At 39.1% G+C, this 15,375-nt stretch overlaps 2 protein-coding genes across 3 annotated transcripts in view; both read left to right on the top strand.

Annotated features, from left to right (window-relative positions):
- ythdc2 (YTH domain containing 2) overlaps nt 1-3,305 on the top strand; it is a 40,255-nt gene extending 36,950 nt beyond the window's left edge. The window contains exon 31 of the mRNA XM_085360070.1: nt 3,033-3,305. Within this exon, the coding sequence (XP_085216196.1) occupies nt 3,033-3,083 (51 nt within the window). The 3' untranslated portion in view covers nt 3,084-3,305. The remainder of the gene's footprint in view (nt 1-3,032) is intronic.
- A 1,811-nt stretch (nt 3,306-5,116) lies between these two features.
- Nucleotides 5,117-15,278, top strand: hmgcs1 (3-hydroxy-3-methylglutaryl-CoA synthase 1 (soluble)). 2 transcript variants are annotated; one of them, XM_085358566.1, is made up of 10 exons: nt 5,117-5,253; nt 7,033-7,481; nt 8,622-8,747; nt 9,047-9,211; nt 9,952-10,120; nt 10,290-10,460; nt 11,185-11,291; nt 11,406-11,531; nt 12,059-12,216; nt 14,507-15,278. In XM_085358566.1, the coding sequence occupies exons 2-10, from the start codon at nt 7,034-7,036 to the stop codon at nt 14,582-14,584; spliced, it is 1,548 nt and encodes a 515-aa protein (XP_085214692.1). In that variant the 5' UTR covers nt 5,117-5,253; nt 7,033; the 3' UTR covers nt 14,585-15,278. The 2 variants fall into 2 exon arrangements, with proteins under 2 accessions (XP_085214692.1, XP_085214691.1); XM_085358565.1 differs by lacking the exon at nt 5,117-5,253 and adding an exon at nt 5,781-5,845.
- Nucleotides 15,279-15,375: the final 97 nt, after the last annotated feature.

Here is a 15,375-nt window from a genome sequence, read left to right on the forward strand (position 1 = left end):
GATCCCATGCAGTTATTTCCATGATAGAATCATGCCAGTTTTCTAAAAGTAGCTGTAGATAATATTACATCTGTGAGATGATTATTGGTAATTTTTTCTCTAATGATAAAAATTTTATTTGTGAAGAAGTTCATGAAGTCATTACTAGTTAACGTTAAAGGGATGGTTGGCTCAATAGAGCTCTGACTTTGTCAGCCTGGCTACAGTGCTGAAGAGAAATCTGGGGTTGTTCTAATTTTCTTCAATCAGTGATGAATAGTAAGATGTTCTGGCTTTGCAGAGGGCTTTTTTTATAAAGCAACAAACTATTTCTCCAGGCTAAATGATGATCTTCTAAATTTGTGACACGCCATTTCCTCTCCAGATTACGAGTCATCTGCTTTAGGCTACGTGTTTGAGAATTATACCACAGAATCAGGTACTTCTTATTTGAGGCCTTATGTTTTCACCAGAGCTACAGTATCCAGAGTCATACGTAGTGAGGAGGTAAAATTATTAACAAGATAATCGACCTCTGTTGGAGTAGCATTCAGGTAGCTGCTCTGCTCTGTGTTGGTACAGGGCATTGAAGATGATAACAGTGGGTGGATTATATTCATTCTAGTTCTTGATGGGGTTGAGGTTAGTAGGTTAGTACTTCCAATACCAAACGTATGAATTTGACCTTCAGCACCGGGCCACAGTGTTGTTGGAATAAAAAAGGCAAAGCGCCAAGCCAAGCCCATGATAAATCTGTGCTTTCATATTTATCCCAAATCCTGACCCTATTATAAAACTTTCTTCCCCAGAAAAAATGGATACTGGATATACTGGAAAAAATTTTTTTTGTCTTTTTCAGACCATTCTCTGCAAACCCTAGAGAAATCCCAGTAGATGAGCAGTTTTTGAAATACTGTTATGCATATTATTATTGACAGTTTTGTAGACTGTTGTCAACAAGGCAGAGAGAAAGACTCGCTCTCTGAGTTTGTTTCAGGCTTTGGTCTTGGTTGTGGTCACAGTGGAAAATCCGGATTCACACAGATATGTAGTTGTGAATGGGAGGAATTTCACAGCTCTCAGTGCCAGACATCCTTTGAGACAGCAATCCAAAAGGAGCCCAGGTCCAGTTTGCCCCACTGCAACTTTAAAGTGCTATCGGTGGAAACTTCCAGAAGATGGGATTAGAGATGTGAGGGCAAAGCGACATCACTTTGAGTGGGATCTGCAGAAAATAGGAAATATTCATCAAATTTCTCTGTCAGTTGTGAAAGGTGTTACAGACAGAATCACTGATCTTCACTTGAGGGGAGTTTTCCAAGATGAGAGATAAAAGTGAAAACATGTCCATCCTCTTTTCCTGGGCCCTCTTAGTCAATAAAGCAATTTTCCCCTTGAAAGCTTCAACTTTGTCTGCAACAAAAAACATGTTGCTGTTTCTCCCTTGAAGTGAGATGTTCAGCTGGTTCAGCAGTGAAAAAATGTCACAGAGGTAGGCAAGCTTGGCTTAATAATGTGCAAGAGCAGATTTTCTTTCTCTGTGAGAAAAGAGAAGACCTCGTTCCTCAGTTCAAATAAATGCTTGAGGACCAGTCCTCTTGAAAGCCAGCTTACCTCACTCTGGTAGAGCAGCTGGACCTGACCTGCTTCCATGTCCTCACAAAGCTTGGTAAAACATCTGTAGTTATTTTTAATGAATTTGATAGTTTACATCCATCACCTCGTGGAACTCAAGTGACATCTTTTTTGCTACAAGGATTTCACAGTAGAGAAAACAGTGGGTCCATTTCGCTTCTGGTGCACAATCAAAGATCTGCCTAATGATGCCTGCCAGTCTTTGAAGCTTCATCATTAGTGCACACCCCAACACAGTTCTGCCAGTTCAGATCGTTCTCAGTGAAGTAGTTGTCAATGCAGCGGAAACATTCCTGAGCCGTGGCTCGTGTTGGTAGCTCTCCACAAAACAGCATGTCTTCTGCTGTCCCAGCGATAACAAACTGAAACCAGCAATAATGCACCATTCGTGACATCAGTGAACTACTTTTTATTCTTTCTAGAAGCTGATGCTGTATGTCTAAGGCCATGTCCATGATATGGTGGCTTGCAGTGTTGTTTGAGAGTAGGATGGTCAGTACCTTTTTTGCAGCAGCCTCTCCGATCATTTCATGAAACATATGTACAGGGGCAGGCAAAATCAACTCTTCCACTATAGTGAAAGACTTTTTACTCTGTGACACAAGTCTGGATACAAGGTAGCTAGATTTTAAAGCACATTTAGAGTTACCAGTCAGTGACACAACAGACAGTTCCTGCATCTGCTGTCCATTTTTCTTTTCCCTTGAAATATTCCGCTGGTTTTCTTGCGAGTGTGGGATGTTTGGTTTCGAGATGCCGTTTTAATTTCAAAGGCTTTAGTGCTTCGTTGGATAGCATTAGTCCACACTCCACACATTGGGCTCTTGGGTCTGCTTCTTTTCTTTTCCGTTCACAAACCCATATTCAGGAAGTCAGGGTTGTACTTGCACAAAATTTTTGCGGGGGGGGGGGGGGGGGGTTGTCACTTTTATCTTCATTTTTGCATTTTAAGAACTACTCCATATATTTTGCTGACGGCAGGCAGGGTGTCTTCTTCTGCTTGCTTATTGAGGCTGATTAAACAACTCTCACCAAGCCGGGAGAAGCTGTATTGTAACTGAGATTTTCATGGATAACAGTAGTCCCTGGTGTCTTCAATTAATAACTAATGATGTCCCACGGCCCACAGGTGTAAAACAAAAAAGGTGTTTTGCGCCCCTCAAGGCATGGCTCACCGATGGTTAAAAATCACTGGTGTAAGGTATATTCCTCAACCAGGCAACAATCAAAATACATTTTAATAACCTCACACAAAAGATTAAAATGTTCTGCTATACATATTGTTACAAACTGGGACTGAAAGCTGATCCTTTTTTTAATTATTGTTATTATTAGACACATTTTTCATAAATATATAATAATTTGATTATGCATTTGATTTGTTTTGAACTTTTCTGCCATTTTTTTTTCTAATGTAGGAATTGGAGCCACAAGCTGGAAGCCAGCTGCTGTTGTTATGGGAGAATTAATTCTGGGAGTCAAGTTAAATGAGAGGTAGCAGCCAAAAACCTCTCTCCATACTCCACACTCATTAAGTTTTGTTTTTATATCTCCTCATACCTGTTGTTATATCTGCATAAATTAAATCTTTTACTTATTACTCGCATTATTTCTGTTTTACCTTCAGTGGTACACTGTTCTACTAGCTAAGGCTACGTAGCAGGAGCATGGAAGAAGGGCTGACTAATTGTAATTTTTTTCCCTTGTTAATACACAAGTTCAGTTTTAGAATGTATTCAAAAGGGTACAGTGTTGTGTTAATGAACTGTTTGTTCAGAATAAAATATCTGATGCTTTAAAAAACTTACTAAACAGGGTTTTTAAATGTCTGACAAGAAAATGAATGAAAGAAAAATGCTTGTACTATGTTTGTAATATGTATGTACGTTACTGTTTTCATCATACATTTTATTGTGAAATTGTGATGTTCAGTTAGTTTGAATTACAGAGTTTTGACAGGGTCAAATGTTTACACTGTGTCCCATTTATAGCAAATAAACAGTGATTATTTCTTGTTGCCAACTTGCTGTAGTGCCTCATACTTGGTATCATCAGGTCTTTAACCCATCAGCAAAATCAGTACGTTCTCTTTTGTTAAAGGAATATATATGTGTACACACACACACACACACACACACACACACACACACACACACACACACACACACACACACACACACAGGTTTCTCCTGCCACATTTTGTGCTCTTCTTATCAATCTATTTTATACCTAATCTGTCCCATGATTTTTGCTGATGCATTTTTATTCATTGTGTAGCTCTTGATAGAGACTACATTTAATTGTTCCTCTCTACTAAGCAACTCTTAGTGGGGTTGCTGACTCAGTAGTATTGACCTGTTATTTACCTTATAACCTATAATTTTGAAGTTTTGTTTTTTTTTTTCTAAATCTTTATGCTTTGGAATAATAATACAACCCAGATTCACAATTGAAGTGTAATGGTGTTCATTCTCGTCTTAAAGTGGTGGTGTTTTTACCGAATTAATTTTGCTTGTTTATTCGTTTTTTCACAGAAAAATGGTAAAATAAAGTAAATAACAGTCACTCTGGTTATCATTTGGAAACCTGTAGTTGGCAAGCAGATTTAACATATAGCTATTAAGCACGTTATGGCTTAGCTGCAGTGTTAAAATGTTGCTTGGAAGATTATTTCATCATATAATTATACACATCTCCATGTATATATGCATGTAAAACGCATATGACTTGTACAGACCACTAACTCTAGTCAATTCTGCAATTAGGGGGTTACTTTTATCTTTCATCTTTTGATTATTTTCCTGTCATCATTAACCTCCTAGGACCTGGCATCCACATATGTGGACATCATATTTTGGGTTATTTAGACCAAAATACTCAATTTTGCTCTACAGGGGCCTTATATCTAATTACGAGGACATTATACTATCAAAATTTTAAACGAATATCCTCATATGTGGCTCTCATTTTTCTTATAAACAAAAATTTGGTTAAAAAATAAATAAATCTGGTAATTCTTTGTTTTTACATTCATAAGGTCCCAATCAGCCCAAATATCAAAGAGTAATTAAAAATGTATGCCGTGGAAGAGTTCGCGTCTTAGGAGGTTAAAATATATAAAGGTAGTCTAGAAGCCTATTGATTAGTGATTAATATAGTTTTAGCACAAGTAATGTGTATATAATGTTATTGTAATTCACATTGTTTTTGCAGTATAAAACACCTGGCAACTATTGATACTCACCAGAAATTATGACCGCTACAATTTTTCATAACCATGGTGCTCTGTACTACAAGTGCTACACACTACCGCGCCAGGAATTATTTGGGCAACCTGATTGGCTCTTTCTTTCTCACCAGACATCATGCATGTCATACTATTGGACAGCAAATACGGCCGTGATGCGTGGTTGTGATTGGTATTCTCCGATTGGTTGGAAGCTTTCAGGGGGTTCGTAGCGCCGCATCGTGCCTGTGAGCTGTGATTGGACAGGAAGCCAGGTGCTGTAGTACTGAAGTTACGCTGCCTCGTCACTGTCTGATATAAATACACCTCTACTTGACTACTAGAGGTTGCTGAGCTGGATATAAGAAACGCCGAAGAGAATAACCTTCATCGCTGAAGTTGACTACATACAGGTGAGAATCGCTACGAATATCCTGCAGCTACACATGTTCAGTTATGAAGAAAACACAAGAGAAATTTATTGTGCGTTGCTGTTAATCTGATTTTCACATGAGAATAAAGAATCGTTCTTGTGTGAGCACACACACACACACACACACACATATAAATAGATGTTTTAGTTAATGTAAGAATGTTAACACTGAAGCAGACATGGCGAGTCAGACCCTTTAGTACAGGTTTATGACAGTGAGTGCATATATAAATATATACACCTCAGTTGGTCCGTCAGCTGTATTCTTCCGACTAGCAAACTGTCCGAAGAAACGCTTGTAGTCCGTACTGTGATCTATCAAAGTATGTGCCCTGCATAAGAATGTCATCAAACTAGTTACTTTTTAATTTTTTTTAATTTCATTTTTTTTTAATGAAAACAACATATTTTCATACGCAAGTGTCCCGTTAACTCAGTGTGGTAGACTATACTTTGGCTCCCAGGCATGCACTGCTTAAGTTCCAGGAAATCCAGTTGCCGTTGCCCTTTCACCCAATTTTGTTGCCCACTGTACTTATCTGGTCCCCGTCTAGTTCTATGTAGCCGTTTAGGTACGTATTCTGAATGGTATGAAAGCAAATATATAGTTATGGGCAGCTCCAGAAACGTGTCCTCCACTTTAAGCTAAGATTTAAGATTTGGTTCTGAAAATCTGCTGGGCCGACCTTTTGACTAGCTAATCTTACCGGCTTAATATGCATGTGGAGTGACAGTATATGTCAACATTTGATGATATTTATGTAAAAGTCAAGGAAAGAAAGAAGGTCATAGAATCAGTACAGCTGTAGCAAGTATATCACATTTGCTGTTCTCTTAGCTAACGTGGTTGCTAGCAATGCCACCCGTAATCGCAGCAAGTCGGCTAACGTTATCTGTCAGATTATTGGTAAAGAGATCATCAGTAAATAGACTAATATCAGTACACTGTTCTTTTCTAGTATTACTTTTTGTGCTTTCTAAATACTTTCTAATAAGTCTCAAACTAGCATACAGTTTGAGAGTTGGATTTTATTGTTTATGATTATTAGCCTGTAATGACTCGTGCTCTGCGACGTTGTTGTAATTAAATAAAATGTACCCCCATAATTATGCAGCTGTAAAGGTTTCGGTGCTGATGCCTGTGCATAAGTAATATTGTTATATTAGTTTATTTTGGCTGTACATTTTCAACCCTTATACAACCAATTTTATCCCTTTTCATCATCAGCATCTGTTAGTGTAGGGTATTTTAGTCTGAAGCCTGTTGAGGTAAATGTTGCTGTAATTTGGTGCTATATAAATAAAACTGATTTGAATGAGATATAACCAAGTACTTACCTGTCAATGGGGCTGGTCATATGCCAGTATTTTAAGGCTGAATGGTGATACTTAACATATGGATTTTTCCATATTTTCTATAAAAACATTAAAATTGTGCCATTTACTAACCTACTGATTTAACTTGTGTTAGAGTGATTCAGATTTCACCATCAGAGAGTGAATCCAAAACTGCATACTCACAGATGTAGATACTGGAACTGCTGCATATAGCTACTTAACATATATGATCAAATCCTTATTTTGTTTAACAAATTATCAGTATAAATTAACTCCTGTATGTATCCATCCACCCTGTTTATTGACATTTTTAAAACTGGTGTGCTTGGAAACTAAGAGCATATCTGTTTTTATGTGTTATCTGTGTGTTATTAATATAATGTTTAATATAAAACCCCTTCTTGTCCCCTAATTTGTTCAGGATGCCTGGCTCAGCCCCAGTTAGTTACCTGGGACCATGGCCTAAAGATGTGGGTATCATTGCCTTAGAACTGTACTTCCCATCCCAATATGTGGACCAGACTGAGTTGGAGGAGTTTGATGGTGTGCCCGCTGGTAAATACACCGTGGGCTTGGGCCAAGCTCGCATGGGCTTTTGTTCAGACCGTGAGGATATAAATTCTCTCTGCCTGACTGTGGTCCAGAGGTTGATGGAGAAGAATGCTCTATCCTACAACAGCATTGGTCGACTGGAAGTTGGTACTGAAACCATCATTGACAAGTCCAAGTCTGTCAAGACAGCCCTCATGCAGCTATTTGAGAACTCTGGCAATACAGATGTGGAGGGAATTGACACCACAAATGCTTGCTATGGTGGTACAGCTGCACTCTTCAACGCTGTCAACTGGGTGGAATCCAGCTCATGGGATGGTGAGTAAGCTTTTGTTAATGTTAAGCTGCTTTTGTTTATATCAAAAATTACCAGAAATATCTCATGTTTTCCAGTCAAAGCTGACCTCTCTAAACCCCAAAAGGTAAAATTTTACAATTAGATAAACCAAAGAAATCCACAAAATGTAAACATTTGAGATGCTGGAGCTCCAGAGTGGTTTCCATTTTTTGTTTAATAACTTAAGTAGTCTCCAAAGTGCATTGCACTGCTATAGTTATCATCCCAGTCCACTTAAAAAAAGTCTTTCAGTTAAGCATAATTACTCAGCATTACCCAGCAAGTCATGCAGCAATGTAATTTCATGAATGTTCACTTATTAGTGTTACAAGTTCTTCATATTTCACAAATCATTGTGTGTTAGTGAGCTGTGGCTTAGGTGAGTGAGCAGGGCGTCTACCAATCAGAAGCTTGGTGAATTGAACAGTTTCCTCAGATGTGTCCGTCGTGCGATCATGTGACTGTTAGACAAAAGTGCTGAATGAACGCTCTGGGTTCTCAACTTGAGAACAAAGGTCTAGAATCGACTCTGTGTGCAGTCATAGCGCCCAAAATATAACACATGTAAGCTTTTTGAAAAGCCACAGTGGCTTTTTTTTTAAATCTCTTCACCAGTGTTTAGTGACATGCTGACTCAAACATATCTCTCTTGTAAATGAGACACTAAGTCTCAGCGGGATTACCTGTATAAATAAAGTTTAAATAAAGTTAAAACATTATATTATGCATGAAAACTTAAGTAGATAGACTTGTATATGCAGTATGTGGGGTATGTAGGTATTTTTACTCAGTTGTATATAGCATTTGTATTCTATTTTTATCTTATTGTATATTTTATTCTATTTTATTCTACTGTATATAGTATTTTATTCTATTCTGTACAGTTGTGTACTGTATTTATTCTTATTGTATTCTAATTTTTGCTTCATAACTTTTGCAATGTCCACTTCCTGCTGTGACAAAACAAATTTCCCACGTGTGGGACTAATAAAGGTTATCTTATCTTATCTTATGTGTGTGTCTTTTTGGTGTAGTCTGTGTTGAGTGTACCTGAAGCAGCTTCTGTTTTTCTAAAAAGAATGCCTTAGTGATTTCCTGCTCCTTGTGTTTCTTCTCTGCAGGACGTTATGCTTTGGTGGTAGCAGGGGACATTGCTGTCTATGCCACAGGAAGCGCCCGGCCTACAGGGGGGGCTGGTGCTGTGGCCATCCTGATTGGGCCTAATGCTCCTCTGGCCTTTGAGCGAGGTCAGTTAATTGATAGCTTTGTTTCTTATGCTCAGTCTCTGAGACAGAGCTTTTGAGAAAGAAATTATACATTTTTGGAAAAAAGTTTATTTCTGCTCAGATGAGTTATGATATAAGCACTTGTAATGGATACACCAGTAGGACTGTGTTAAATCTGTTAGTAGATAAAATGTATCCAGAAATGACCTCAGTCGTGCAACGTTTTAAATGAGCATCGCACAAAATGTGTCTGAACATATGTCTTTTGACATTTGTGGTAAAATGAGGGAATGACTGAAGTTGTTGTTTTTAATATACAGGCCTACGGGGAACCCACATGCAGCATGCATATGACTTCTATAAGCCAGACATGGTGTCAGAGTATCCTGTTGTAGATGGCAAGCTGTCGATACAGTGCTACCTGAGTGCCTTGGACCGCTGCTACTCTGTGTACCGCAACAAAATCCATGCACAGTGGCAACGAGGTTGGTAGTATATAGAAAGACACACACATGTCTGGTTTGCTATCCTCGTGAGGACATCTCATTGACATTATGCTTTCCCTAGCCGCTTACCCTAACCCTAACCCTAACCATCAAAAATGAATGCCTAATCCTTACCCTAAACCTTAACCATAACGCAATTGTAACCATGACACTAAAACCACATTTTGAGTCTTCAAACTCATGGGGACATGGATTTTGGTCCCCATCAGGCCTGTTGGTCCCAAAGAATAGTAAATTTCGTATTTTGGACCCCCCCAAATAGGAAAAACCAGTACACACACACACCTTGGCCAGAAAAATTACTTCTTCGGTTTTCTCTCAAGGTCAGCGGTTTGGTATAAACTGCTCTGTGGTATGGGGTCTGTAAATTGGAGTATGAGCCAAAAGCTCTTAGCTGCCCCTTTCTTTTTATTGAACAATGTGTTTTGATTTTGAACCGAAGTCACAAAGAATCTAAATCAAGCCCTAAAAACTAGCAGGAATTTATGCTGAGCTAGGAAGAAGTGCAACAAGATTTGAGTTGTATGTAGAAAAAACATGTTCAAGAGAAGTGTTGGTTTGAGTGAAACTCTTATCTATCATTTCAAACTGTCATTTACACCTGTGCCGTATGTAGCCTAGTGTGGTAGTACTGCTTGAGCTACACACAAGAATAACCATTGTGTCATTCAGTAAATTAATTTTTTCACATGGTCTTTAATCATTATATTTTCTAACAGAGGGTTCAGATAAGAGCTTCAGCCTGGAGGACTTTGGCTTTTTAGTCTTCCACTCTCCTTATTGCAAGCTGGTACAGAAGTCATTGGCAAGACTGATGCTGAATGACTTTCTGAACCACCCCAGCCCAAACACTGAGACCGGACCCTTCACAGGCCTCGAAGCCTTCAGGTACTCTCAAAGTAAAGCACCTGGCCAGATAGTTTGTTTTAAAGTCGTGAGCTCAAGTGTAATTGCTAGTTTTGGACATATTTAGACATTTTCATCATTTGTACTTTTATACAAACACAAAGGGGGGAAAAGCACTTGTAGTAGTTTTCTTACTCATTGTGTGTTGCAGAGATGTACAGCCAGAGGATACCTACTTTGACCGGGATGTGGAGAAGGCATTCATGAAGGCCAGTACAGATATGTTTGAGAGGAAGACCAAGGCATCCCTGCTAATCTCCAACCAGAATGGAAACATGTACACCCCCTCTGTCTATGGCTGCCTGGCATCACTTATTGCACAGTATGTCTCATTGTCTTTTCTTCCTTTTGCATTTATTTGTCCACTGAGGTCAAACATTAGTTTGAATCACGTGCTTAAGAAGGTTGAAGTCAAAGCCTGGATTAACCTATAATAAATAAATTAAAGGCAGCAACACATGGGTGCAATAGTTTAGCTGTCTGCTGGAGCAGATGAACATATGCTGCAAGTCTTAAAGTAATGTCCTGGGTTCAACTCCAGTCTGAGCTCTTTGCTGCATGTCTTTCCCCACCTTCCTGTCTGCTCTTCACTGCACTATCTAGTCAAGGCAAAAAAGACAAAATCCACTCAGACTTGAGGCATAATTAAAATTCTGTGGGATGTGCTCCAAATTTTGTGTTAGGCTTTGTGTGTGTGTGTGTGTGTGTGTGTGTGTGTGTGTGTGTGTGTGTGTGTGTGTGTGTGTGCGTGTGCGTGAGTGAGCGGGAGCGCACAATTTTCCTTTCTTTTCTTTTCTTTTTCTTTTTTTAAAAATCCATGTTATAGTTCACTTCTCAACTGCCTGAATAATAAAGGCTGAACAGATCACATAGAAGTCCTGAATCCATACTGATTCCACAACACTAACATCAAGAGTCTCTTTGGATCCTTGTCCTTGATTTGAAATGCTTGTCCTGCTAAGATTACTATTTATTTGGGACTAGTTTTACTCATCCAGTATGTATATTAAAAATATATATATATATATTTGTTGCCTCTGTTGTAGACACACACCATCACAAATGGCAGGACAAAGGATTGGAGTTTTCTCCTATGGTTCAGGATTTGCTGCTACACTGTATTCTCTCAGAGTGACACAGGACCATATCCCTGGTAAGTCATATATTTTACAATTGACTTGTGTGACATAAGTAAAATTGCAAACTTTTGCCATTAAAAACAGTAGAAAGAAACTGTAGTTCATTTCTGGTTGGTTGTCTGTGTCAGGATCTAGTCTGGACAAACTTGTATTGAGCCTAAGCGACCTGAAGACAAGACTGGACTCGAGGAAGAAAGTTTCGCCAGCTCTTTTCTCTGAGAATATGAAGCTGCGAGAAGACACACACCACTTGGGTATGACCTCGCTTTTGTTGCTTGGTTATTATTTTTCCATATTTCTGACAGCAAGGACACTAAGAGCTGTCACAAACGCACAAAATAGCGTTCATGTAAGCACAAATAGAAAATGTTAATTGTGATGTTTACAGTAATGACAAGTATGTGATTCTTGTTCTAATATAATTAAAGAGCTTCACAACGGCTTTTGCTGTGCCCTAATATAAAATGTTACTTGGTTATTTATATATTATTCTGCACAAAGAAACATGATTAACAAATCTTGATTGACTGATTTAAGTCAAAAACAAAAATAGAAGATTCACACCCCAGGTAAATGTAAGACAGTGTACCCTGACTTTGATTTCAAATTCACACATCTGAAGAGTACTTCAATGGAAAGTCTTTAACTTGTCAGAGTCTTGCCTCAGTAAAATAGGCTGGTTTGGCTAAAACGCTCACTGAGTTATTCACACACACAACTAGACTGGTATTTGGAATAATGGCTTGTTTACACTGATCACTTTTTTTTTTCTTCCATACAGCCAACTATGTCCCACAAGGCTCTGTTGAGGATCTGTTCCCAGGTACATGGTACTTGACGCGAGTGGATGACAAACACCGCAGGGAATATGCCCGCAGACCTCTGGATGATGACCTGCCAGCAGAATCAGAACGGGTTCGCTCAAGCAGTGCCACAGAGGTACAGGAGGAATAAATATTTGGGCAGTTTTCTATCTTTCATATAGACAAAATGAATTCTGTAACAGTATTTTTTTTTTAATCTGTAAATGACTATATGAGCAGTCCCTTATAGAAACAAATGACATGGTGGGCATGTAAGAGTCCACATGCTTAGTAAGAGTATAAAACCTTTAATTGGTGAATCTAAATTGGCCATAGGTGTGAATGCGAGTACGAATGTCTGTCATCCCTGGCGATCCATCCAGGGTGTACCCAACCTCTTGCCCTATGGTAGCTGGAATAGGCTCCAACCTCCCTACGACTCTGATATGGATAAGTGGAAGAGCGTGGATGGATGAATGGATGAAATCACCCAGCTATTTTATATGATTTAGTTATATTCGGGTTGTGGGGGCTGCAGGCTAAACAGAGAACCACCTCTTCCAGCTTATCTGGGGGAACACTGTAGCATTCCCAGGCCAGTCGGTAGAGGTCATCTCTCCAACGTGTTCTGAGGCTGAGCCTTCCTCCTCAGTATGACAAGCCCAGCTGGTGTTGCAACACTTTATTCAGGAGGCGACCACCTCAACTGTCTTCTTTTGTAGCTGCTGTGCTCTAAACCTTTCCTGAATGACTGAACTCCTCAGCCTGTTCTAAGGGAAAGCCCATCCACCTTGCAGAGACAGCTCGTTTCCACAGCTGGTATCAGCAATCTCATTCTTTTACATTTAGAAAAAGAACTAACAACTAGAAGAAGAAGAATAGTAAAGAATAAAGAGAAACAGGAACTCAGTAGTGTGAATGCTTTACAAAGCACACAATAAGCTTGTCAACAAAAAGATCAGGTGAGATTAAGAGATTTATGGGGTTTGTCAACAACAATCTCAGAGCAGCAGCTCCACCTGGTGGTAGATAGCATTTAGAAGACAACAATTTACTGATATTTGGCATCAATTGAAAACAATTACATTAAACAACTAGTACATCTGGTACCGACTAGTGACAGTAGTGACGATTACTCCTGTAGTTTTCTAGTCATGCACATTCCTATACGCTATATTGCCAAAGGCATTTGTTTGTCTGCCTTCACATGCATATGAATTTAAATGACATCCCTTCCTTAATCCATCTAGTTTAATGTAATGTCAGTCCACTATTTGTGGCAGGAGCCTCCATTAGACACTTCCCTTTCCAGAATTGCATTCTTGAGGTCAGACATTGCTGTTGGGTGAGAAGGCCTGGCTCATGGTCACCTCTTTAATTCATCCCAAAGGTGTTCTATAGGTTTGAGATCAGGACTCAGTCAAGTTCTTTGACACCAAATTCCCTCATCCATGTCTTTATGGACATGGCTTTGTACACTGGTGTGCAGTCATGTCGGAACAGGAAGAGGGGCTCCCCAAACTGGTCTCTAAAAGTTGGGAGCATCAAATTGTCCAAAATGTCTTGGATGCTGAATCATTAAGAGTTCCTCTCATTAGAACTAAGGAGCTGAGCCCTTCCTGAAAAACAACCCCACACCATAATCCCCAATACATTAAAAGTTCTTTTGGCAACAGCCAAACCCAGACTTGTCCATTGAATTGCCAAACAGAGAGTCGTGATTTGTAACTGGAGAGAACATGTCTCAGCTGCTCTAACAAATGATCTGCTTTGCATTGCACTTGGTGGTGAAAGGGTTGGATAAGTTTTCATCCAGGGATATGCGTTCCACGAAGCTCTTTGCACATTGTCCTTGAGCTAATTTCCACAGGAAGTTTGGAGGTGTTGATTCTGCAGAATGTTGCAAACTCTGCACCTCAGCATCCTCAGATTTTTACACGGCGTACCGCTTGGTGGCTGTCATTCCTAATCACTTCCACTTTGTTTTAATACAACTAAGAGAGTACTGTGGAATGGGAAAGAAATTCCACTGGTGGCATTCTATCACACTACCACACTTGTCATCTCAGATTTAAACTGGTCAGATGGTTCTTTTTCTCAGTGGAAATGCAAACAAGCAGTGGTCTGAAGGAACCATTTGGCTTCCTGAAAAGTGTTCCTGGGCACTTGGATGGATGACGGTTTATGTAAAACATAAATGTGGAGGAACCTGTGATTCAGAAGAGAAAGCTTGTCAGCATTCTCTCTCTGCATGTCTTGGTGTACCTAGACAAGATACTGAAGCCCTTTTCCCCATCTACGAAAGAATCCCCCTGCACATGCAGCATTGCTTCTCCCATATAATCAGAGGGCTCTAACTTGTCAAAATGCAATATATGGACAGTAATGAATTGTTTCATGATGTTGATTATTTTTTCTTCTTTCAGCACATCCCAAGTCCAGTAAAGAAGATGCCTCGTATGCCTGCAGCCACGGCTGGCTCTGAAAGAGCCGTCAGCAACTGAAAGTACTCTGCACTTACTTGGAGAATTATTAAGTTCCAGCAGTTTGGAAACTATGCGAGACAATAGAGATCAGATGAATAGCAACAGAAAGTGCTGTGCCGTGCAAAATTATGATTAAATCTCCATTAGTGGAGGACTACAAACAGCTGGAGTCCCCTTGTCTTCATGTGTTACTGCAGGACAGTAAACCTGAGCAGAGTCTGTTACCACAATATTTTATTTTAGTTATCCTTTATTTCAACTTTTATATTTCATGAACAGCTATATTTGGGAGAACCATAAACAGACATAGACATAGCATGATTGATTCTGACAGCTGCCAACCAGTGATGATGTGACTTCAGGTTTTCCTCTAATGAAACAGAACGAAGAGTATGTGTCACCTGTTTTTATGATTTAAAATTGTACTGCTGTCACAGCATATGATGGAGGTGCTGACTTTACAATGTCACTTGGTCATCATAAACCAGAACAGTTCAACACAAGAGGCAAAATGATGCTATATAAAGAGGAGCTTTTTCCAGTAGGCAAATGGTGCGTTATCTTTAAACTTCTGATTCCGGGAGCCAAATATCTAAAACCCAATGTAAATCTGTAAAAAGAAAAAAAAAAAGAAAATATGCACTGTAGCATACTGTATACTTTGTAACACATACCTGGTTTTATTTTGTTGAGACACCAATCAATTTATTGAGGGGTTATTGTAAGAAAATGTTTAATAGTGTTAAACATTTCACTGATAAATAAATCAAATATATCAAACTGTCTATGGCTTCTAATTTCCCATTTTT

The sequence above is a fragment of the Diplotaxodon limnothrissa genome, linkage group LG7 (assembly GCF_057381915.1).
Source record: "Diplotaxodon limnothrissa isolate DT_005_m linkage group LG7, D_limnothrissa_male_GT1.1, whole genome shotgun sequence".
Classification (NCBI taxonomy): Eukaryota; Metazoa; Chordata; class Actinopteri; order Cichliformes; family Cichlidae; genus Diplotaxodon; species Diplotaxodon limnothrissa.

What these genes read in the sequence shown, in the direction of transcription:
- hmgcs1 (XM_085358566.1), top strand. Translation starts at nt 7,034, where the DNA reads ATGCCTGGCTCAGCCCCAGTTAGTTACCTGGGACCATGGCCTAAAGAT. An exon ending in GGAATCCAGCTCATGGGATG is followed by an intron (nt 7,482 to 8,621) that starts GTGAGTAAGCTT and finishes TCTTCTCTGCAG; the next exon opens with GACGTTATGCTTTGGTGGTA. An exon ending in GACACAGGACCATATCCCTG is followed by an intron (nt 11,292 to 11,405) that starts GTAAGTCATATA and finishes TGTCTGTGTCAG; the next exon opens with GATCTAGTCTGGACAAACTT.